The sequence below is a fragment of the Canis lupus genome, chromosome 8 (genome assembly GCF_003254725.2).
Source record: "Canis lupus dingo isolate Sandy chromosome 8, ASM325472v2, whole genome shotgun sequence".
NCBI classification, from domain to species: domain Eukaryota; kingdom Metazoa; phylum Chordata; class Mammalia; order Carnivora; family Canidae; genus Canis; species Canis lupus.
This window is the reverse complement of record NC_064250.1, coordinates 31,516,238-31,542,235: the sequence shown is the minus strand read 5'-3', so window position 1 is coordinate 31,542,235 and position 25,998 is coordinate 31,516,238. Positions and strand designations below refer to the sequence as shown.

The window sequence follows — 25,998 nt, the reverse complement described above, 5'->3', positions numbered from 1 at the left end:
AAAGTAGATTAAAAAATCATTTCCTACTGTTTCTGCCAGGACAGATTTATATTTTTCACACTCGAGCTGTAACAATGTATGCATTTCATCAGCTTCTTTCAACTTGTGCTCTAGAACCTACAAAGAATGAAATAAAGAAAAATTCTCTAGTTTTGCCAGTTTTGTGTGGTTCAAATTTGCTCCTGTATTTAACGGTATATTGTGACAAATGGTTTCTAACTGTTTTATAGTGAGATATTACATTTCAACCTTATTAGGTAGTAATAAAGTTCAATGACCTTTTGGTCATTTAGGCTTTACTAATAAAACTCCCTGAGTCTGATTACTACAAAATATATAATACAATTTATAATAAACAGGTTTATCATTCTTTAGCAGGATGGTTAAAATCAAAGCAGAACCACATGTGAAGTCAAGTCACAACGCCTATGCTACACACACGGAAAAGAGGATTTTATTCATGCCACTTGAGATACATATAAATCTTCCAAATTTAAGCAAAGATAAAAACACATCTAGATTCTGAACTCTTAATGATGTATTTGGGGATACTTTAGCAAACCAGTCAGTTTCTACCTACCTACCTCAACTGATCTTTACTTTTTAAACCCAGGCTAAAAAGAGAGTAAGAGATAGTTAAATACACAGTTTTAAAAATGATTACGATACAGAGTTAAACAGCAAACATTAGCTTTTTGTACTTATCAAAGGCAATGAAGATTTATAGCATTTCTATCAAAATTTATACAAAATGAAACCACTTTCTTATACTTTCTCAAAAGGTCATTATTCTATTCATAATTATATACTTTATCTTTCCAAACTTAAAAGACAAATTCTGATTTATTTCCTTCTTCCATGTCTGGTTATAACACAGATACTTCATTTCTTGAACTAACCTTAACCTCCTCTGAACCTGAAGTTTCAGCCACACATTCTTTTGCCTTCTTTTCAAATCCACGCAACCACTCACCATAATTCTGTAAAAGAGAAGCCAAAATAACCGATTTCCAAAAATATTTAAATGAAATAGGTAAAACATTTTAAACAACCAAATTAGATGACTATAAAAAAACAAAAAACAAAACAAAACAAAACAACAACAACAAACCTAAAGACAAACACCACCTCCCTGGAAATTTCAAAAAACATAATTGCTGGGGCACCTGGGTGGCTCAGTGGTTGAGGATCTGCCTTTGGCTCACTCAGTTTTTTCTTTTCCCCCCAACTCAGCTTTTGATCCCAGGATTCTGGGATTGAGTCCTACATCAGGCTCCCCCCTCCCCTACCCCCCCTGAGAGCCTGGTTCTCCTTCTCCCTGTGTCTCTGCCTCTCTCTCTTTTGTATCTCTCCTGAATAAATTAATAAAATCTTTAAGAAAAAATAGAATTGCTGCATAAATTGTACCTAACCCACCTTGAAAATAAACACTAAAAATATACCTCTATATTACCACCAAAATCATACCTTATTTACTTTGAGCAAGGATATCTACCACTGAACTCTGGACTTACATATAGAGCTATGCACTCAATTAATTCCAGCTTCTACCACTTACTAGTGCCAGGACTAATAGAGTCAATCTTTAAAACAGAGAAAACTGAAAATAAATTTCAAAACTTTTCTTGGGTAAACCAGTTCTCAAAAACTAAGTATTCTGAGTTTATAAACTAAGAGTTTAACTGAAAATATTCAGAGGATTTCAAACTATGAAGGTACTCCAGGGATTCTGGAAATACTTTCAAAATAAATACTTAAAATGAAGTGTTTTTAAAATCATAATGAGAGATGATAAGAATACATCAACATTTACTTGTTTAAAACCAACAAAAAAATCCTGATAGGTTAGCTGATGCCAACACAAGGCATATATTTTGGTTTTAGTCATTATTCTAAATTTTAGAATAAATTATGCTATATTTTTTATGCTCCTTGTCCAAATTTTAAACTCTGATATAGAGTATTTGTTTAAAAGAGTAGAATAAGAGGAAATTTGATTTAAAATCTCTGGTTTAGTTTACTCTAAGAAAAAATTAAAAAAACAAAAAAACAAATGAAATTTCTATTAACTGCTCACATTTAAAGCTTTACTTATGTGGCCTAATCAGAATCCTCTATACTCTATTAAATAAGAATAAAAAATAAATAGAGCTGGACGCTAAGACCATCCCACAGAACAAATTGTCAAAAAAAAAAAAAAAGCCTCTTTTTTTTTTTTTTTTTTTTTTAAAGATTTATTTTTGAGAGAGCGCGCGCATGCGCGCAAGCATCTGGTGCGGGAGGGGAAGCATAGAGGGAGGGAGTCTTAAGCAGACTCCACATTCAGTGTGGAGCCCAATGCAGGGCTTGTTCTCACATCCCTGAGATCTTGACCTGAGCAAAACCAAGAGATGGATGCCTAACTGACTGCAAAACCCAGGCATCCCCAAAAAGCCCATTTAAAAAAAAAAATTACATTCTTATATTATAAATTTAATCCAAGACCAAATGTATGCTATTAAAGTCCTACTTAGCTTCAAATACCAGGATTCAGTAAAAGTTAAAGTCAGCTGAAAAGCTGATTTAACTGCTTAAAGTTTATAAACGTTCTTCTAGGTTACATAGTTTAGATCTCTCCTATACAGATTTGCTTAGCAGAAAAACAATAGAAAACAGTAAAAAATTTTTTACTTCATGTACAAGACCCCTTTGTATCTACTAACTATATTAATTTAAGATTAAATTTCATTAACATTGTTTTAATGTAAGTTAAATAGAGGAGCTTATCCTTCACATTTTTAAAAACATAAAAATGCTACACTTTTTAAGTAGTAGAGTTAATATACTTCTCAAATACAGATTACATGCAGAAATATTTAACTTTTAACAAGTGATGAACAAAAGCCAAATATCATCATCCAAGTCTTATGGTGATTTATAAATATTTACAGTGTCAAAAACATGGCTACTGAGGGTAATATTGCTTTAAGAATGAATCTGTTACATTAAGAATTTTTAATGCTGGTGATCTTATACAATCTTTAAAGAACAGATAGTATAATCACTAACTGTTGGCTCATAAAAACACTGCCAAATAAATCTCTCAATTTATTTCCATTAAGTAATAAAATTATAAAGTAGGAATAAAGAAAAAAAAAAAACAGGTCATGGCCACAAAAGAAACAAATATGAAATAGATGAACAACAACCTCTTTTTTCTAGGCTCCATGTAACAGCCTAGAACTACTAGGCTCTCAACCACTATAACAAATAATGTATCCTTCAGTCTGTTCAGTACAAGTTGTCTCATCATTTGAACCCACAGAGTAGATAGCTACTAAAGTGATCAAACCTGAATGTACCCTCAACAGTGACAAAGGAAAAAAAATTTTTGCTTCTTGTACTAGTTAAATGTAGACTGTCTGTAGATATAATCTGAGAGTAACAGCTAAACTCACACTACATATAAAATAGGCTATGAAGTTTACTTATACCACACTTAGCACACACAGAAAGAAGAGCCAAGAGCTCCTTGGATAAACAGCTGATTCCAAGTTTGGGGCAGAAAATGTAAATGATAAATCAGAAACATGTTGTCATACCACAAAGTAAAGCAGCTATGAAAGTTTAGCAGTGCTGTGTCAAAAAGGATTTGAGATTTGATAGCCAGCCTAAATAAGTTCCAATGGGCCAAAGAAAAATATGGAGACATTTACAGACCTCATGATAGAAGTGCACAATACTGCCATGAAGAAGTTTTGCCCCATTCAATCCCACCTCCAAAATACTAAGCCTGAGTTTCATCAGGCCTCTACTAACTACCAATTTATAGGAATAAAAGGACAGACAACACACTGACACTACAAGAATGCAGTCAATTAAATTCAGACTGGGAAATTTCATATGAAACCATTAAGCTTAAAAGGTGGGAGGGGGCGCTGGGGGGCATAGTTAGCTAAGTGTCTGATTCTTAATTTCAGCTCAGGTCATGATCTCAGGGTTGTGAGATGGAGCCCACGCTGGGTGTGGAACCTACTTAAGATTCTCTCTCCCTCCCTCAAGGAAAGAAAGAAGAAAAAAAAGTTGGGGAAGAGAGGTGTAGCTGACATATTGGAGAGGATCTGTGGAATCAAAAAGATCTAAGAGACGTCTTAAACCAATTACATATCGACCTTACTTAGGTCGTGATTATAACAAACTACAGTAAGCGGTTGTTATTTCATTAAAACTGAAAATGTATATGACAAATGGAGAAATGCATTGGCAAAATAAATGAAATTAAGGATTTTTAATGTAATTTTTTTAAAAGAGATTTTTTTTTTATTTTTTTTTTATTTATGATAGTCACAGAGAGAGAGAGGCAGAGACATAGGCAGAGGGAGAAGCAGGCTCCATGCACCGAGAGCCCGATGTGGGATTCGATCCCGGGTCTCCAGGATCGTGCCCTGGGCCAAAGGCAGGCGCCAAACCGAGGCGCCACCCAGGGATCCCTTAATGTAATTTTTTAAAGGAATCCTTATCTTTCATAAATACATACTAAAGTAATTTCAGATGATATGCTCTGATGTTTGACTTACTTCCAAAGTGTCTAGGAAGTATAGGAAAGGAGGTAAAACAAGACTGTGTATTGATATATGGGGTACATCAGGCTCATTATGTTATCGGAGTGTGTATACAATTTTCCATTAAAATAAAGCTTAAAGAAAGATATAACACCATTTTAGGAAACTATATGAACTCTCACTGGCTTTCTCTACCCTCAAATATTCACTGTAATAATTCTCTGAATCAAAGCTACTTTTTCTCTCTCATTTAACCTCAAGTAAAGCAAGTTATTCTGTATTATCCTCAAGACTTTTCCTTAAAGAAGTTAACAGATGACCAAAATCTTGAGCCTTGGTATGAAAAAAGCCTGGTTCAAAGTATTAAACATATTTCATTAAAAAATAAAGTGTTCTAAAGCTAGAACCAATCATTTCTATTAAGCTCTATTTTGGGGCTCCTGGGTGGCTCAGTCAGTTAAGTGTCCAACTCAGGTCTTGGCTCAGGTCTTGATCTCACCATCATGAGTTAGAACCCTGTTGGGCTCCATGCCCAGTGTGGAGCCCACTTAAAAATAAATACATAAATATATAGATACATAAAATAAAAATAAAATTAAGCTCTGTTTTGAATAAAGCCATTAAAAACATAACTGGCTTAAACGTTAAGCAATATTTCTTTCCCAAATGTTCATGTTCCCCTAAATAAGATATGTAAATTTTATAGCATACAAAAGAGTATCAGTTGAATAAACAGAAATGAGTTTTGAACCAAGTTATCTTCCCTAATCAAAAGCACCCTAGGTTAAAAATGGAAAAAATTAAGAATAGATGTACTTCTAAACCAAGTGCAGAATGCAAATGCTGCTTATTCATAACTTCCTTAAATAATGATAAAGAGGACACATTTAAAGAAATGATAAACCAATCTTACCAAATTAGGAGGAACAGACACCTTTGGAAATAATTTTTTGAGAACTTCTTTAGCTTCTAATTCAATAGCTTCTACATATTGTTGTCTTTCCTAAAGCAGAAGATGAACCAAGTCAAACTTACAAGATTATAGAATTTTTAAAAAAAATCTTTCAAGCTCCAAGGGAGGAAAAAGTCACAATATTTAAAAAAAAATCATCTTGATACTGATGAAAGTTAAAATTCCTCATTTCAAAATATTAAAATGCTTGCATAAGAAAAAATCTGCAAAATCTCTAAAGCATCCTAAATAACAATGTCTTGTATTAATTAAGCCAAGGCAGTATCTCATAACATGGACATTTTCCTTGCTGTTAGAAATCAAGTGATCTGCTCTTCTAAAAACAATTAAAAAAACAAAGAACAAAAAAAAATTAAAAATAAGCTTCCTATAGCTAAAAGTTTAAACTACATGTATAAAAACCAAAAAACACTTCCTATAGCTAACACTTGAACTACATGCAAAAAGATGCACCTGAGCAACATAACTGAGGCTTACTGGCTGGGCAATCTCTATTTAAAAAAGGCATCACTGCTGGACTATAATGCCGTGAGATTAAAAAGGCAACTTTCACATTTCCAGCTTCAAGGTCAAGTGAAGTTACTTATGCTAAACAAAGAAAAAAATAGGCCATCAAAATTTGATGGGTGGTACTTTATGGGAAAAAGAGAAAAGAAAAAAGAGGAAAAACTGATGGCAATTAATTCACCAATACCAAGCATCAAGAAGAATAATTATGACACAGGGACTCTGTCAGCTGTAAATTTATGACAAATGCATGTCTAAATCTGGTGATTTTAAAACCAGCTATAATGGATATCAATTATTAACTCAAAACCATGGTTTGTCAAAATTAGGGTAATGACTTGATCACACGCAAAATAAAAATCTAATAAATCATCTCTACAAAACTAAAAAAATGACAGCTAAAAAATGCACATCTAAAACAAGCCAAGAAAAAAAAATACTTGTGAAGTTCAACAGGTGACAAGAAGGCAAGCAAGCTAGCAACATCTCAACCCTATCTTTCCCACATCATTTAAATGTTACTTTTGAAACCCATTACTGAGATAAGATGCACACTCATCAACTGAAATCTAAATAATATGAAAATCTAAAATTACACAATAAAGTTAGAGATTCACCACATGCTATACACACACACACACACACGAAACTTACTTTATTCAAGATTAGTGGCAGTATTTTTACCAGATGTTTTAATGGAGTATTTTCAGTGATTCAATAAAGTCCACTATTTCTCAGAAACACACCCACCTAACTGGATAAGATACATTCACTCCAGGAAAACTAAATGCTAATTCAGAATGTTATTTCACAATTAAGAGGTCATTTTAATCATCTGACCATAGAAGTCGTAGAACAATCGCTAAAGAAAAACAGGAAGAGAATACTGTGCAACCAAGTGTTTTGGAAAACTTTCCAAGGGAAAAAGAATCTAAGTAAAAGAAGCAACTGTCTAACTTATAACAAGACACAGAAAAATGAGAAGTTACTTTTGATCTGTACTAACTTTCCATTTTTAACATTTAAAAAATATTCCATTTGATATAGCAGCTTGGTTGTGGATAGCAATTTCCATTCCACTTTACTCTGGAAAAGATCTAATATTGAAAATTGCTATCTTTTTCTAAATATAATATATATGAAGTACCTTTCAAGTGAACGTATCATTTATAGTAGCTCTTCAAAAATATTTGCTACTTTAAAGATAATCCTGAAAAAGCAGTGTATCACCCTCTCTCACATTTTAGATAAGCTTATTGTTCCTTATTTATCATCTAATACACAAAAGGAATTCTACAGTTATTTCTCCTTCCAGCATAACTTGTGGTTTTCTGAGTCAATCACTTTATACCTAGACTATTTGAAAACAGTCTAAATTCCATTAAAATAGAGAAAGACTGTAAATTCTATTCTCTTTAGATAATTAGCTATGCAAGAAGCTACTACCATGCACTTGATGATGAGTTTGTTTTGTTTTGTTTTTGTTTTTTTTTGTTTTTCTTTTGTTTTTTTTGTTTTTTGTTTTTTGTTTTTTTTTTGGTGATGAGTTTTGAAAGAAGGGTCAATTTTTATACTCATCACTGAGCACATGAGGAAACATGGATAAATTTTAGTTCTCTTTTAGAAACAATATGCAAGAATGCCTACACAGTAGCCTGTTAATTTCTTGCAGGAATGGTATAGTAAGGGAGTAGCACTTCCCCAAACCCCAATCTCATGAACAAATAAAAGCTAAAGGTCCAGGTGTTAAGAGTAAAAAACAAAGTAACAGAAACAACCAGAAACTACACTAGAACCCTCACTGTTAATAGAACTGACTTCAGCCACTTCCAATAAAACAATATCCTACCTAACCTAGCTTATTCTGTTCCCTGGCCTAGATTTCTCTAGTCCCAGTATCTGTTCACTGTCTCACATTTAGGTTTTAGTGAAAATTAAGGCAGGGGAATAGGTACAGAAATAAATACAAATCTATCACACAAGAGAAAAAATAACAACATATATGTGATTTAAAAAATTTACAGAAACTATCCTACTTTAAAAAGAAGTCCTCCAAATGTCATTAAGACCTACATTTAAAATTTAACAAGTTACTGCAATCCACAAAATACTTCCAGAACGCTCAACTAAATCACATAATTAACTTTATTAAGTCATCTACAAAATTCAATACTTCTGTTCCACGTTTATTCTTTCCAGGAATTTTCATAATGCTTGACTAAACTGGCACATTAATTTGTCTCCATCTTTAAGAACAACTCTTCTTAATTACAATTCATTAGAATCTTCAAATTCATGGAACGACAAACTCATGGAGAGTATCTTTTATTGTTTTGAAGACAGAGGGAGCTCTATGTTTCAGGAGTACTTTTTACATACTCAGGTCAAGAGAATTATTTCTTCTATTAATAGCCATACTAAACATAACACATACCTCATTACTGTCTAGCCACTTCAAAACCTTAAGTTTAATCTTAACGCCATCTCTTCTAAGAAACCACTCAGAATTGATCCCTTCCCTCTACTTAGCACTTTGATCATTTTCTACCTTCTGTGAATCATCTTGATGCGCCCAAACAACCTCTGAGAGTTTGTGTACATCAAGATATTCAAATGTGTTTGTTGATTCAGTTAGATTTGGGGGGAGGGGTCAGGGTTTTTACCAAAGTGCCCTTAACCAACCCACGAGGCATACAGTGTGACAGGAGCTTACACGGGTAGCACAGGTCTCCTGAGATTCTTCAGCTTAAAGCAGGAATCATCAAAGCTCAGACAATCAGGTAATCACAACAAATTGCATGCCCAAAATTAAAGCTTCAAAGAGTAGATGAAAAAAGCAGAGATGACAGAGATGATAAATGTGGATGATAAGGAGATTTTATATTTAAATTGCAGTAAAATTAAATGCTTTAGTCTGATTTTAAGACAAGCTGCAGATTTTCTCTGTTCAATGGATTGCTTCTAGGAGTTAGCATTACAACCTTGGAAGTCTTGTTCACTTTGTCCTGCAGCATTTTTTCAGTTGATGCCAATGCTTCCATTGCTTCCCAGTTTTTCTCCCGAAGGTCCTAATCATTTTTAGAAAGAATGATTTCAGTTTATCCATTATTGAAAGATTTTTGCTTTTTACTTCATCAGTATTTTGCACTGCATTTAAATGCTGGTTACTGCAAAATTATTTCAATGGGAAATATGTATATTAGCAAAAAAATAAAAGGCAATGTTTAGAAGTCTGAATGAGAAAATAAAGATGCCCACTTCCCATGTTTTAGTATACACACCAGATATGCCAGCTATAGAGTAATTACTGTGCACATGTGACAAAGAAGAAAGCATTCAAAAGTAAACACACAAACCAAGATAAAAATATGATTTCAGGTACACCAAATATTAGAGGATTAAAGACAGGGCAAATACACAAGTACAGCAAAAAGCTTTACATGTCATTTTTAAACAAGGCCCATGTTCACTCAGACTTCCACTGCAACATAACATTTTTCCCTCTAAATAGGTTTTATTGAATTAACACTTTTCAAGTCTACCTATGAATAACAGAGTCACTCACTGTGCTTGCCCATCTTTTTTGGCATAGTCAAATGTGTATGCCATAAAGCAACCTGACATGAATGCATGAGCTACTTGATTGAGGTTGAAAACAGGGAGGCTGGAAAGCTCAACACCACATTCTCTTGGAAGAGAAACAGAAGTCATTGGAAACTGAGCTCTGAAAGATCTATTTTAACAGCATTTCATTAGCAAATACCAGTAAGGACAACCTGCTATATTTCAGTCCTTCTTCAGAGTGAAATCTACACATTAGATTAAACAAAAAGCCAATCATCACCGTTTACTGAATGCTTACTTATGTGCCCAACACCAAACTTGGTGCTTCAAATAAATTCTCATTAATCCTCACAACAACACTAACGAGTATTTACTCCCATTTTATAGATGGGGAAACCACAGCTGAGGTGGGCTAAGAAGTTTGGTCAAATGTCCACAGCCAGGTAAGTGGCTGAACTAGAATGTAGAATAGACTGCCGCCGCAATCTGTTGGCCTCCAGCGTCCTGGCTCTTATCACACACTTCAATGCCTGCAGCGATGCTGCTGCATTAGACTGGTATTACTATGTCCTCCTTATCTCAGAATCCAGATAATAAAACAGTGCAGATGTTAGCAGTATACTGCCAAATTCACCTCAGGTTTTGTGGCCAAGCGTTGCTGTTAGTAAGGTTACACAAACATACAAAGGGCATATTCACATTCCTAATTTTGACAAACTCAGGGGTGCAAGGACATGTCAACTCGTTAAATTAACAAATTAATGCAAACTTTGAAAAATTAAACTTTCATTAGAAAACACTTATCAATTTCCTATCGATATCCCCTTTAAGAGATTTCAGTAACATTTTCAACTTTAAGTCTTAGCAATCATACTTTTTTGCAAAAATTCTCTCTCTAGCAAGAATGTTTGGATTCTACTTCTGATTAGAGAGAATTTAAGAAAATCACCTAAATTCACTATTTGTCTGTTCAGCAGAAGTATTAGGATTTATACTTCTCAGGACACTATCCTTTCCCATTCTAGTATAAATGTATTCAGGTTTTGAGGCCCCTACCATGCTTAACTACCAAAATTTGAACCACCTCTTAGTTTAAAAAATGAGGCCAGAAGGCTCTGAAAGGCATTTAATTACTGAAAATACTGAGTTTCAATACTGAGTTGAATGGAAACTTAGTTTACAAAAAGGCTAGCCCAGTCAAATTAAAAGGAGATACCACTGATTTTAAAATATTGAGATGAGGGGATCCCTGGGTAGCTCAGCGGTTAGCGCCTGCCCAGGGCATGATCCCGGGATCGAGTCCCGCATCCGACTCCCTGCATGGAGCCTGCTTCTCCCTCTGCCTGTGTCTCTGCCTCTTTCTCTCTCTCTCTCTCTCTCAGTCTGTGTCTCTCATGAATAAATAAAATATTGAGATGAAAAAATAATTTTTTTTCAAATTATAGTTCAACAGAAAGTCAACTGTATTTTAATTAAAAATTAAAAATCTGAAGCTGTAATAATTATAGTTTCAATATCTAAAGTGATTAGAAGTATACAAATTAGTCTTTTCATTAATTTCATTATTCATTAAAATATCTGTTCTCCAATAAAATGATTACTCTAATAATCCTCCCTAAAAGGTACACATAAAACAGTACTTTCTTATAAAGATTAAGAAAACAACAGTAAAAGTACATTTTTTTAATAATGGTGAAGCATGATATTTCAGTGAAATAATAAAAAGAAAAGCTTTATTCTGACAAAGATTTGCTTACATTGTTTTTCTTCCTCTGGTGTTCAACAGCCTCCTTCAAAGAATCTAACTCATTCTGAAGACCAGTTATTTCCTTCTCTCTCTCTGAAATTCTAAACCAGAACACGAATACACATAGCAATATTTTAGGTAAACAGCGAACATGATATTTATTACTACAAAATTAAAACAGAAAGTAGACGATGCTTTACAAAATGTATTAACTTAATAGGCAAACACTTTCAAGCTTAGCTATTAACTGTAACCATAGAAAACCTATTTGTGATGCATTTTTATTTTCACAAATGACTTTTACAATATGGCATGCTGATATTTGTGCTAAAGAGAAATCATCCCCTTAAGAAACAGTTCATGAATATATGAACTGCTACAGTTATAGTTGTTTCTATTTTTATCTGTGGCAAGGAAGTAGCTATTTTCAGAAGGGTGAAAACTGATATAGAAACATTCCCTTAAATATTTTTCCCAAAAGGTAATCAGTTATGACTTTCTTTAAATGGCTAACAAACAACAAAAATATATTAATGTGAGGTAGGTATCATTATTTTCATAACATTCTCAGGGCTCAGGTTTTTCTAATCCTAATGAATTATTTAATTCCCAGAAATGCAAAAGCAATGTCAAAAATTCACAATTCAATTCCACTGAAGTTGAGAGCAGCTTGGGTAAAAGTTAAATTACAAATAGCTTATCCTTAAGAACAAGGCTCTATATAAGAGGTTGGCAAATTAGGGCTCTGAGCCCAAACCACAGTCCTTTTTGGTCTGGCTTTCAAGCCAAGAGTTGATTTTATGTTTTTAAAGAATCATTTAAAAAAAAAAAAAAAAAAAGGCGAGGGGAGGGGCACCTGGGTAGCTCAGGCAGTTATGCGTCTGCCTTCTGCTCAGGCATGATCCCAGGGTCCTAGGATCAAGCCCCACATCTGGCTCTCTGCTCAGCGAGGAGTCTGCTTTTCCCCTCTCCCTCTGCCACTCTCCCCCTGCTAGTGCTCTTTCTCAAATAAATAAATAAAATCTAAAAAAAAAAAAAAAAAAAAGGAACATGAAACAGAACTCTATGGCTCACAAAGCCTAAAATATTCACTACAGGCCATTTACAGAAAAAGTTTGCTCACCTTTGTGCTATACAGCCAAACTCCAGACTCAATTTATCAGTAAGTAATTCTAAACTAGTAAACCAATAGCCTTGTAAATCAGTCAAGATGAAAGAACATTTAGATTACTTTTATCACCGAATACACTTAATGTGGTTGACATCCAGCAGTTCAAACATACCAACTTAACAGAAATGACCTTAAATGTACCATCTTAGCAAAAAATACAAGCCAACAATGAAAGAAAAATGCTTCAGTAAAAAAAATAAAGTCTCTTTAAGGGGAGTTTGGGTGGCTTAGTCAGTTAAGCAGCCAACTCTTGGTTTTGGCTCTGGTCATGATCTCATGATCTCCCCCTCTCTCTGCCCCTCTTTTTTGAGCTCTCTCTAAAATAATAAATCTTCAAAAAACAAAGAAGTCTCCTTAAAAGAAAGCAACTATTGGGGTATCTGGGTGGCTCAGTCAGTCAAGTGTGCAACCTCCTGATTTCGGCTCAGGTCACGATCTCAGAGTCTGAGATTGTGCACGGGGCTCCACACTGGACATGGAGCCTGCTTGGGATTCTCTCCTCCCTCTCCCTCTGTCCTACCCCCTTCTCCGCTTGTGCAATCAATCAAGCAATAAAATTAAAAGAAAAAAAGCAACCGTAAAGGTTATGAGATTTTATTTTTTTAATGCAGAAGCAGAACCTTATTTGCATTATTCATTGCCACGATATCAGGATAACTGAGATAATTTAAGGTAAGTAAGTAAAGCTCTAAAATATATTTTAACTTTATTAGATGTTTTCAAAATGCCTAAAAGACCTCACAACTTCCTTCAACAAAACTCCAAGTACCAAAAAAGGTACATCAGTTCATCCAAGGGCATAGCTCAACACTTGTGACCTGAAGAGTTCACATATCAAATAGAATTAGGTGCCATTTGAAATTACATTAAATTGCTTATCTAAGGAACCATGTAAAACAATAAAAACGATTACCACTTCCCAAACTGAATCAAAATTATTACTTACACTTTTAATAGTTCTTCATGTGGGGGAAAAGATGATGCCTATTAAAAAAGTTAAATGTTTTTTCAAAAAAAAGTTTTCTACACGACTATAAACAATTAAGCTCTTCTCATATATAAATTAACAAAGGTAAAAATACTATATATTCTGTATGCCTACCACCAAGTAATTTTAATAAAAATATGTATAAGTTCATAAAATGTACTAAGCACTAAATCAAATCTTCACTGTCACTACATACATAAACTCTTCATTTAACAAGTATTTATCAAATTTCCTACTATGTGTAAGGCACTGAGCTAATGCCTGAAATCTTCCAACTGTACAATTATTTGACTATATTAAGACTCCAGAAGTAAAAAAAAAAAAAAAAAAAAAAAAAGACCGTAAATGAAGTCAAAAGAAAAATTAAGAAAAATTTGCACGTAAACAGAAATTTCACATAATACGTATATACACAGACCTTCACATAAAGTATTTACATTCTTTAATGACTATAATCTTCCAAACTGAACTATTATACTATAATCTTCTCGTTGAGAAGGACACATTCTTTGCCCCCTCACAATACTCTAGTTTACATCCATCAGAGGGGGAAAAATAAATTTTTTTTTGTAATATCTTAAAAAATTTTTTTTTTCGATTTTATTTTTACCAAGCAGAATGATACCTTGAAAAAATATTTAAATAGTGACCAACTATTACTCATAACATTGCACAATTCCTAGCTTCTCTCCAAATACTAATTTGGGTGGGGGGGGGGAGCAGAAAAAGAACTGGAATATAGATAGTAATATTATTTGCATACACCTTATAAATTATAGATTATTTTATCTTGGATGTAGCATAGCAAACAGCATAAAAATTATTTTTTTTTCCATGACATCTGCTAAATACTTATAAATAAAACAAGATAGTCTCAGTAAAAAGGCAAAATAGTTAAGAATATTTATAGACAGTCATGGTTTATATAACTTTTTACCACATAAATGAAAGGCAAGCTACCTAATAGTACCTACCTGTTGGTAGTTATATTGCTTAAGCTGCTCGATTTCAGATTTGAACAACTTGTTTTCATCCTGTACTTCCTATTTAAAACAAAAATTAAACATGAATACCTGCACAGAGATTATTTTCCATATAAACTTTTGAAACCTTCCATACAAGCCAGGAAATTTCTAAAAGAGTAGTTTTTTTTTAAGTGACAATTTTAAAAGTAATAAGTTCTACATTAAAAAACAGTATGAAATTAGAATAAATAATTCAGTATCAATCTGGGAATGAGTATGTCTCAATGGAAAAAAAACAGGATCCAGAAACAGATCCAAATACCTATAAGAATTTAGTACAAAGTGACGTTTAAAGGTCAATAGGGCAAGTTCTAGTGACATTTTGGGCTGGATATTTCTCTGATAACAGGACAGTCCTGTGTACTCTAGCATGTTTAGCAGTATCAATAGCCTCCATCCACTATATGCAGTAGCACTCCTCCACCTGCTGTGACTGTCTCCAGACAGTGTCCCATGAAGAACAGAACCAGTAAAGTAATAATGGATTCTTTAATAATGTGGCTAGACTTTTTTTTCCTTCAAGGTTGAAATGTTATTCTAACTTATTCAAATAAATTACATATGAATAAGATCTCAAAAAAGTAAGTTTTAATAAACACTGAAATGTGAAAATATTTTTATGATCATAGAGTAAGAGAAATCTTTCATTCTAAGACTGCTCAGAAAATTACTTATATTTGAGTACATAAAAGTTTTAAACTTCCAGAAGTAAGGAGAAAAACACAAATGAAATAAAAAGAAAAGCTTAAGAAAATGAATCACTTCTCATATGACAGAAGGTTAATTTTTTTATGTAAAAAAAAAAAGTTATAAACTGGTAAGAATAAGTCAACCCAGAAGAAAAATGCAGAAAAAATTAAAGGCCATTTAATAGACAAATGAAGTACTTCTCTCATAATCAAGTGTAAATTAAAACAACCCAACCATCTTTCAAGCATAATATCAAATGTTTTCATCTTTGTCAGTCTGGGAGAGGAGGAAAAGGAAATGGCCCTCTGTTGGTGTAAATTTATTAAAAATACTTTTGGAAAGTGATTTAGCATTATCTAACAATATTAAAAATGAATCCACTTGGGAGAGAAAGAGAATGTAACAGAACCAACACTTGGACTATGAAATGTGAGCAAGAGTGGTTGGAGACAATGCGGCCATCTAAATTTGCTATCATTTCAAATCAATGTTCTCTAAGTACTTTCAAAATTAACAACATGGAGATGAAGAGATAAAGAATTTTCAATTTTAACTACTCTCTTTTCAAAAAGAAATTGCATAAACCTTTGACCCAAAATGTCACTTCCCAGATTTTTAAATACAGATATACTAGGAAAAGTATTGAAAATGAACAGAGAAGGATATTTGTTATAGTAACAGGAAGCACAACGTTAAATAATCTAGGCATCTGTAAGCCAGGATTCGTTCTATAAATGATGACAGATGATACAACAGAATACCATGAAGACAGAAATGTGCTTATGTGGAATGATGTCAAAAACATTAATAATTGAGGGAGAAAATCCAAATAAAAACATGTGTATGGTTAAATACAGTGTGTTTAAAATAAGTACACATATACGTATTTTATGCATTGGCACTTTCTCAAAAGATACACAAATATTTGATAGTTTCCTGAAGAATGAGACCCAGCATGACTGGGAGGCAAGTTTCTATTTTCTTTTGTGGTAGTTAAAATTGTTTAAAATATGCAAAGACAATAATTAACAATAATTAATTATAACTAAATATATTCACCTGTAACAGCTTTATATTGCTAGAAAGATCATTCTCCTTCTCTTTTAGTATAGTTTCTATTCTCTTCATTTCATTTTCCTTTTCTTTCAACCTAGAATTTTTATAAAGACCTTATATTTAGTTACATATAAAAAAGGACAACCAGATTTCAATAGCATCCCTAAGAAAAAAAAAGACAGCAAAAACAATGCCTCACAACTCCTTCTTTCCATACTACACCAACTTATAAATTTGTTTTAAAAGACATTATTTCCAGAATCACTCAACTCAAAGTACATCATAAAACTGCTACAGTTTATTTCATAGTTAACATTCCTTAAGCAAGAATGGCTTTACCTAGGAAGAAAACTTTAAAAATTTTAAAAATGAAGCCATTAATTGGTTGACCCTGGAACTTAAAATATGCCCAAGCCTTTGTGAAATGATTCTACATATAATTTAATCTGGTTTTCCCTTACCCATAATACATTTTAGTCTTACTCTATCTAGCTCAAGTGAATCCCAACTGGCCTTGTCATCCTAAGCAACAGACTTCTAGTATAAACACATTATTTTAATAGTGTTAAGTGTTATTTTCTCAGGGCGAGAACCCATTTTAGCCATTCAGTATTTCTGTGCCAGAGGGCAAACAGGTTCTCAAATATCTGCTGAACTGAAAGTTATTTTTATCCCACCTTAAAATGTAGTAAGAATTTCAAGATGTTTATAGATCTACATGAAAAATGACAATAGACCACACATGAAGAATAGGATTAAAAATTTCTGGGGAGGGGGATTCCTGGGTGGCTCAGTGGCTTAGCGCCTGCCTTAGGCCCAGGGTGAGATCCTGGAGTCCCAGGACTGAGTCCCACATCCGGCTCCCCTGCATAGAGCCTCCTTCTCCCTCTGCCTGTGTCTCTGCCTCTCTCTCTCTGTGTCTCTCATGAATAAATAAATAAAAACTTAAAAAAAAAAAAAAGTTCGGGGGAAAACCCCAGCAAAACTTAAATACATATTGCTAAGTGAAAGATGCCATTCTGAAAGCCTGCATTCTATAGCATCTCAACTATATGACATTCTGGAAAAGGCAAAATTATGGAAACGGTAATTACAGAGATCAGTGGTAGCCAGAGACTTGCGGGGGGGGGGGGAGGGTGGAAGAAGGAAGGGATGAATAGGTAGAGCCAGGAGATTTTTTTAGGGCAGTGAAACTATTTTGTATGATACTGTAATGATGGATACATATCATTATACATTCCTCAAAACCCACAGAAGTCTCTGGGAAACAAACTAGGGGTGGGGGAAGGGGAGGTGGGCGGGCGGGGGTGGGGGCAACTGGGTGACGGGCACTGAGGGGGGCACTTGATGGGATGAGCACTGGGTGCTATATTATATGTTGGCAAATTGAACACCAATAAAAAATAAATTTACAAATAAAAAAAAAACCCACAGAAGAGTGAACCCTAATGGGAACTATGGACTTTTAGTTAATAACACTATCTCGATGCTGCTTCATCAACTATAACAAATGTACACACTAATGCAAGATATAACAAGAGAAACAGGGGCGGGGTGGAGGAAAATAGGAACTCTGTACTTTTCTCCCAATTTTTTGTAAACTTAAAATTGATCCATCCACAAATTCTATTGATTTTTTTTTTTAAAGAAAAATGTGATGCAGAAATACAGCTAAAATCACATACTTTAATGAGTTATATACTACAAATGGGCCGGAATGTGTCCCCAAGCTTTCTATTAGCAAATGAAACAAAAAATACCTTGACAGTTACACAATGTCCCCATGATAAACAATTAGCTATACAAATGAGAATTTTAGTGTCAAGAACAGAGACATCTCCTTTGTCTTCATAAAGACAATGACCTAATATCCTCAATATCTTACTTTTAAAGACACAGTTTCAAAGAGCCACTTCTTAAACATCCATAAAGACTGATGGCAGCACAGCAAAGTAAAATCTCTTAAAAGTAATTTTATAGCATGCCAAAAAAATGAAGTCCAAATATCCTTCTCACCACTGTGGACTCATTTAAGATAAGAAAACAGACTTTTTAAGACAAAAATTTCCTAGGATGAACATCTATAAAGATGGATACCTCCTATGCTGATCAGATTCAATGTTTTTACTCTTCAGCACAGTAACTGATATGACGATATTAGTCTCCTCAAGCAAGTTAGCTTTTTTAGAAAGATTCAATAATCATCAAGATCATAACTAAGATTATCTCTTGGATGATGGGTTTGAAGGGCTTGGAAAGGATTAAGTCTCCGGGTATCTAAAAGCACAGAAAGAGCCTCTGTTTTATAAAATCCAGAGACTTACTAGTTTATTTGCCTCTGGACTATCAATTCCTAATTTAACAAGAAATGACTGAGAAGAAACTCATCATGATATTCAAGTACATTTTAGAAAATAATGAGAAGTCCCTCTTTAAAATGCAGGTGAAAATTATACTTACACAGTCTCAAGTTCTTCCAATCGTGATGCAGAACATGCCTAAGAAACAGATTTACATTTTTAATTCTAACATCAAAAAGATCAGGTAGTCATCAATGAAATAAAAACATTAACTATATGTTAAAATTAGGCCATTTATAAAACAAAGACAGAATGAACTTTATTTAACTGAATTTTTTAACTGTAATCCTTTACTTAAAGGATTACAGATTAACATACCAAATAAACATAGATACTTATGTGAGTTTAAGAGTCAATCTCAAAAAGTAAGGACGAGAAATGCTTTTAGGCTCAGGCTGACAAATCAAGGCAGGAAAACTTACAAAGATAAAATTTAACTTATTTTATCAACAACTGCTCAACCATGATACGGTAATTTTTATGGCAAGTAAACTCAGAGAACATAGTTATTTCCTAGCACAGTAAAAAAAAGATTCCTCATCTTTTATGTAATACGTTTGGTAATGTTTATACTATACCTCTTTCAAGTTATGCTGTGCTACCTCCTGAATATGAGTTTTTAAAGATTCATTTTCTTCTTGAAGATCCTGAAAAAGAACTGGTATGAATTGAACTGATACTCAAGTATAAAAAAGTTGTTTACTTTTGTTTTTAATTTCTCACCTGTAACCATTTCCCTCGACTAGCCAGGTCTTTCTCCTTCTCTTCTAAAACAGTCTTCATGGTATTCATCTGTTCCTCTTTTCCTTTTAATCTGACAATAAGGTAATAAGAACTATCAGTGAAAATGTTACACAACTACACAAACCAAAATTATTGAAGACTGGAAAAGTAGACTTTAAGCTGTATTTACAGCCCAAACTAAAATATATAAACTAAAATATACATAAAATAAATTAAAATATATTTTAAGTATAAAGGCCTACAAGATTTTGCAGATAATAAATTAAGAAGTATGGGACAACTGGAGCGCTTGGGTGGCTCAGTCGGTTAAATGTCTGCATTTAGCTCAGGTTATGATCCCAGGGTCCTGGTACTAAGGCCCATGTCAGGCTCCCAGCTCAGAAGGGAGTCTGCTTCTCTCTCATCTTCTGCCCCTCCCCCTGTTCCTCTCCTGCTCACATGTTTTTCTCTCCTGTGCTCTTTCTCTCAAAGAAAATCTTAAAAAAAAAAAAAAAAAGAGTAGAGAACAATTAATGAAAAAAGTTCATGAATCACTGAAGATCCAAATACTAAATAAATTAGGGTAAGCCCTACTCTCACCCATATCCTGTTTAAATCAATACCAGCAAATTTAGTTCATTACTACTGGTTTGGCTATAAAATATATAGCCAGTTTCACAATGACCATCAAAATGGACAAAGAGCAACATCTCTGTCTGAGGTCATATTCAGATTTTAAATTATGAAAAATAAGACTTTCCACTCTATCCCCATTCTCAGTCAAAAAGCCTTTTAAGTGAAATTCTAATGAAAAACTTAAAACCATGATAACTTTGAGACAGATTTTCATATTCCTAAAAATGCTACTTGAAATTAAATAAAAAGCAGCTATAATTTTCATTATAACTATATTTGATTTGTATTTGATTTGTACATACTTGTATTTAACTTGTGGAAAAGACTTATTAAAAGGAAATAAGAGAAATGGTACTACTTACAAGTTCTGAAGTTCCTGAATTTGAGAAGTAATAGATAACTGAAATATAAAGAAAAAAAGCAGAAAAAAAGCAATTTATAATCCTTTCAATTTACTGTAAGCTTTAGGATAAGCTTTAAAATGCATTCAAATTACCAACACCCTAGTTGAATTTGCCAAAATGAGATGTGTTTGGATTTTGCCTTCTCTTGATTTCAATGACAGTTACAAAATAAAAATAATACGTCTAAATAATGTGATAATTTCTAAAGTTGTGAAAATTAGAGTATTAACTGTACATTTACCTCTCTACTATGTCAGAGCTCTTCTTCTTTCCAGGCTTCAAAGCCACCTACTCAACAGTACTCAACATTATCCTTTCCTCATCACACACAGTAATTCCAACAGCACTTTTTATCCCCCATATGTCGTCTCATAGTCCCTTCAGATTTTGGCTTAGATGTCAGATCCTTAAGAGACTTTCCTAATCTCTCAATCTATACTAGAGAACCGTGATTTTTTTCATCATAATCTGTTTCATTCACATATTATCTTAAATCACTAACCCAGTGCTTTCACAAGTAGAAGAAACTCAGGAAATACTGTTGAATAACTCTGTTGGATAAATGGCTGAATCATCAATTCCATGCACTCTCACTGTTTTTTCAATGAAGCCTTATCAGATTAAATTCACCAAAACCTATCTATGTCCAACAATGCCAGCTACCTCTGAAATCCCACAACGAAGTTTGTACTTGTTCTATAAGCAAAGGTTGAGCAATACATATTCTATAACAAAATATTTTAATCCATGCAATAAAAAATAAAGGTTAAAGAAAGATTTACCAAACTGTTGTGTGTTCAAGTTGGCAAACTAAAACAAAACATTAATACACAAAACTTTCTAGAAAAGAATCTTTAAAAGTTAAAAAATATATTGATCAAAATATCAAGAACATTTTCTCAAATCAAGCAAAAATAATTAAATAAAAAGCACATAACCCAAAATACTTACAGCACACTAAAAGTTTTTTTTTTTTTTTTTCAAGTGACAAGAAAAAATCAAACAGCTCATAAATACACATACACTAACAAATCTGTCATGCTATGGCTCTGGGATTTTTACCTGTTGAGCCTTTTCAAGCTGGATATTTCCTATTTCTTCTTTTAGAGCCTCTATTTCCTGTTTCAAATCCTTGACAATGACAAAACAGACAAGATTGGACAATGGAAACACAGAAATTGACATAAAATGCAATGTACAGACAAACACGTGAAATTAAATGATATTCACTAAAGTTGATACACACACACACACACACACACACACACGCACGCACGCACAGTTTTCTCTCTCCCAATACCTGAATAGTTTTCTCCTTATTAGCAACTTTGAGAACTTCTGCTTCCAGAAGCTCTTCCACAGACTTGATCTTTCCATCCTTTTCATGGATCCTTAGATGAAGAAATGCAGTATTTTAAACTTTAATAGAAATCATCAAGATCCACCAATACATAAAAAAAATAGCACCAACAAGGGTCATCCAAAACAACTCTTCCCATTTTAGTAAAACAGCAACATATCTTGCAGATAAGGGGAAAAAATACTTAAAAGTCTTCCTAAATGAGGCATGCCTGGGTGGCTCAGTCGGTTAAGCGTACAACTCTTGATTTTGGCTCAGGTCATGATCTCAAGGTGCTGAGATCAAGCCCAGCATTGGGCTCAGCACTAAGTGTGAAGCCTGATAAAGATTCTTACTCTCCCTCGCCCTCCCCTTGTCCTCTCTCTAAAAAAAAGGAGGAAAATAAAAAGAAGTATTCCTAAATGAGAATTAACCAGTAAATACCAGATGGCTAAAGCCTATGCACACAGTATGCACAACAATACTGGCTTCCAGAGTTCTGAAAGCAGTGGCAGAACCTATACAAAATTATGGGATCAAATTTTTCAGAGATCAAGAGAATACATGATCTCTATATCCAGTATAACCTGGTTTTCTTTTTTAATAATTCTTACTGCAAAAACAGAAAATTAACAATTTGATGCCATAAGTTAAGAAAATAAATGGAATTATAGAAATAGATGTTTTAGCAATCATACTGCACTAGGAAAGCACAGCTAAATTTCCTTAATCCATCAGTGAAAAATTCTAGAGTGAAGGCTTAAACTAACACATATATCAGGCTAAATTGCACAAATCATGATTTATAAGCACTAAGAAAATGGACCAAAAAAGAATGACGAATTTTAAAATGTCACTTACACTTTCTTAAGTTCCTCAACTAGAGATGCAAAAGAAACCTGGAAATAAGAAGGTATCCTACTTAGTAATTTGCTCAAAATATAAAAGAATTCAGAAATAGAATAGTATATTACACCCTTAAATTTTCCACTATACCAAAATCCAAAGGAAAACAGTAAACTCAGGAATTGATTCTTTCTAGATTTTTTTAAATGTCATATTATGAAAATGAAAAGCATTCTGAAAGTAAGTAGCTTTAAGTCTACTTATGATAAGTGTAGGCCAAAAGAAAAATCAATAGATACACGTCATAACTAACTTAATAATTCTAACCAGGTAAGAAAAAAATACAAGTTGGAAACTGCCTTATTTCAGATAACTTCTTCTACTGCTATTTAGAGCCTTTACATTTGTACACTCAAAACCTTTTATCATCGCATTAAGCAGCAATGATATCCCATCTAGAGTACTCTATCCGGTGCATGGCATAGTCAGCATTCAATAAATTGCAGCTTCTTATTCAAGTCACTAATCATTCACAGATTAATATTATGATTGACAAATCCCACATCGGTGAAAGGAGGAAAAAACAACAGACTTGCTCTATTTGAACATAACAAGTTTGTGTAGTTGCAGGATCTACATTACCTGATCATTTTGCTTAGCCTTTAAGTCTTGAACTTCTTTCGTCAGAGATGAATTTTCTGTTCTTATTGCCTTTTTCAAAGATACAAAAGCACAACATACTTTCACTTTCTAAAAAGTTACCTAACTTCAAAATATCCTACCTTCTCATTTTTTTTAGCTGCTTCTCCCCCTCTCTGGAAGGCCCAGACATCTCCTTGTCACACCTGTCTACAATTCTACAACTTCTAGAGATAGTCAAATGAATTTTAATTCATTTATCCCCAACAAGTATTTCCACTTATGTTTCCACAACCTCAAGAACACACAGTATACCACTGTCAAGTCATTTCTTCCCCTAACTCAAACTTATGAAGTCTGTTAGTTATCATTCGGTTATACTTTGGGCATAGGTGAAGGTAGGGAAGCATATATTACTAACCATAAAAACGGTATTTCATTAAGAAGTAAATGCTATAATCAACTATGCATTTTTTATTCCTAATAAAATGTTAAATTTAATGGGAAAAAGAGATCATATATTCATAAAATGTGGATAATATTAAGTTTTAAAAGCTGTGGGGAAAAATCTTACATTACAATAAATCCCCTTCAGGATTTTTACTGACTAACCCACAAAGAAAACAAATGCACAAAATGTTTTACATTCAGTTCCTCCTCTTTTGTGGCCACTTGAATAAGTCCAGTTTCAAGTAATTCTTCCACAGTCTTCAATTTTTCATCTTTTTCTTGAATGCTGAAATCATAAATTTAAAACATATTAACTATTTTTCAAGGTAAATGCTATCACTGCTAAATATTGCATATCAATCAACTCCTGTGTCTTTCTTAGGAAATGAATTCTAGGAAGATATCTGAAGGTCTTTGATCATTGTCTAAAGGTAGTTCTTTACCAGTAAGTAAAATGTGTTCAAGTAATTTATGCTTACATGCTAGCCTAAACAAAGTCAATACCATACATAACACTACTAACCAAATGAGATCCCAAATCAAACCAGCTAACAGCATACCACCCTCTTCCATTATGAAGTACAAAGAGTAATTTAAGAATCTAGATTAATATAGTTAATAATTCTGTTACCTTGAATTTGGTAGAAATGAGTCATTAAAATATAAAAAGAAAAATTTAAACTCTTACCATTTTTCCATTTGTTCCACAACATCTTTATTAGGCTAAAATAAAAATCACCCAAAAAAAGAAAAAAGTTTAAAAATAGAATTGTATGAAAATTGTTTAGTTTTAATTAGATCCAAAATTTAGAAGGCAATCTACACTTAAAGACTGCTAATAATTAAAGAATTAATTCAGAAAACACAAGACAGAAGATAAGCAGCTACACAAACACCACATAAAAAGATGAAATGTAATATAAGCTAGTAAAATGAATTAGTACCTTATGAATAATTTAATTACTATAAAAAAAAACCTTAAGAAGAAGAGAATTTGCCTTAATTCTTCTACATCAATTCAATTCTTAAAAAAAAAAAAAAAAAAAATCCAAGGCTCTAAAGCCTTGAAGACCAGGAAGGAGGCTTTGTTCTTTCTTCTAATAAACTGACTTTTTTACTTTTAAAAAACTAACATTTACAAAGGCAAGTGAAAAAAATCTTGTATACAAATCAATTTTTAACATGTAGATATTATGTGACTACCACCTAAACCAATACACGGAAGTTTTAAAATTGATTAAAAACTGCAGGAGCCACACATGAAATATATTCTCCTTGTAAAGCATTAAAACATGACGTAAGCTGATCCCCACTTTAACCACTTCCCTTCTAGCATCTCCTTAAAAACACAAAAGTCTCCACTGCTATAATTTATTTTGTCCAGAAGAGGGGCTTTCCCCCTTAGCATTCCCAAGCCTCCAGGCAGCTAAGCAGCCTATTAAAACAGGCTTGGGGTCTTCTTTGATTATTTTTTTCTGCCCATCCCATTCTCTACCTGTACTCTCCTAATCTTGTTTCTTACTTTTCCCCCAATTTTATTATAACCATTTTTCACAAATACTATTGTTTCCATTGCCAAACCCAAGTCCTAAGACTTCATTTCTTACATATTTCTAAAACTGACTCCCTTTTTTTTTTTTTCAATGTCTTCATTCATCTCAAACATCACAATACCAAACAATTCTTCTCCCTGCCTGTTGCCTATAAGGAATATTTTGTGAGGGGTATATGAAGAACTTCCCAATGGGAAAAATTTCTGTCACTGAAAGGAGATATGAGCTATCAAAAATACATGGTCAGGTTTATAAACTATGAAAATAAATAATTCAGTAAGTCTATAAATCTTTCATCAAGATGGGTTTTTGCCCATCTTTATTTCTGATGAATGCCATCTCACATAAGATTTAACAGGGGCATTTGGGTGGCTCAGTTGGTAAGCATTAGACTGGATTTCAGCTGAGGTCATGATCTCAGGGTGGTACGATCCAGCCTTGCATCAAGGTTCATACTGGGTATGGAGCCTACTTGGGATTCTTCCTCTCCTTCTCCTTCTCCTTCTCCCTCTCCCTCTCCCACTCCCCCCTACCCTGCTAGCATGCATACTCTCTCTTAAAAAAAAAATTAACAAAAAATTTATAACTATGTATGGTGATGGATGTTAACTATCAACCAGACATTATTGTGATCATTTCACATTATATAGACATAAATCATTGTGTTGTACACTTGAAACAATGTTTTATGTCAATTACATTTCATTAAAAAAAAAAACACACATTAAGTCCAAGTTATTTCCACCTTAATCATTCATTGCATTATACCTTTAGTTCTACGTATTT

General features: G+C 33.3%; 1 protein-coding gene across 10 annotated transcripts in view; it reads right to left on the bottom strand.

The window, feature by feature from the left end:
• The window catches only part of KTN1 (kinectin 1), a 105,236-nt gene that overhangs the window by 11,300 nt on the left and 67,938 nt on the right, over positions 1–25,998 (bottom strand). For 3 of the 10 annotated variants that reach the window (XM_025442320.3, XM_035720151.2, XM_035720152.2), the window contains exons 19-36: positions 24,348–24,382; positions 23,855–23,945; positions 23,213–23,281; positions 22,586–22,623; positions 21,686–21,776; positions 21,448–21,516; positions 20,344–20,381; positions 19,346–19,436; positions 19,201–19,269; positions 18,723–18,760; positions 16,266–16,356; positions 14,466–14,534; positions 13,450–13,487; positions 11,343–11,433; positions 9,003–9,089; positions 5,455–5,544; positions 900–980; positions 28–117 (exon numbers count right to left, since the gene is read on the bottom strand). In XM_025442320.3, the coding sequence (XP_025298105.1) occupies positions 28–117; positions 900–980; positions 5,455–5,544; positions 9,003–9,089; positions 11,343–11,433; positions 13,450–13,487; positions 14,466–14,534; positions 16,266–16,356; positions 18,723–18,760; positions 19,201–19,269; positions 19,346–19,436; positions 20,344–20,381; positions 21,448–21,516; positions 21,686–21,776; positions 22,586–22,623; positions 23,213–23,281; positions 23,855–23,945; positions 24,348–24,382 (1,266 nt within the window). The remainder of the gene's footprint in view (positions 1–27; positions 118–899; positions 981–5,454; positions 5,545–9,002; positions 9,090–11,342; positions 11,434–13,449; positions 13,488–14,465; positions 14,535–16,265; positions 16,357–18,722; positions 18,761–19,200; positions 19,270–19,345; positions 19,437–20,343; positions 20,382–21,447; positions 21,517–21,685; positions 21,777–22,585; positions 22,624–23,212; positions 23,282–23,854; positions 23,946–24,347; positions 24,383–25,998) is intronic. The other 7 variants (XM_049113206.1, XM_025442314.3, XM_025442318.3 and 4 more) reach the window with 3 other exon arrangements.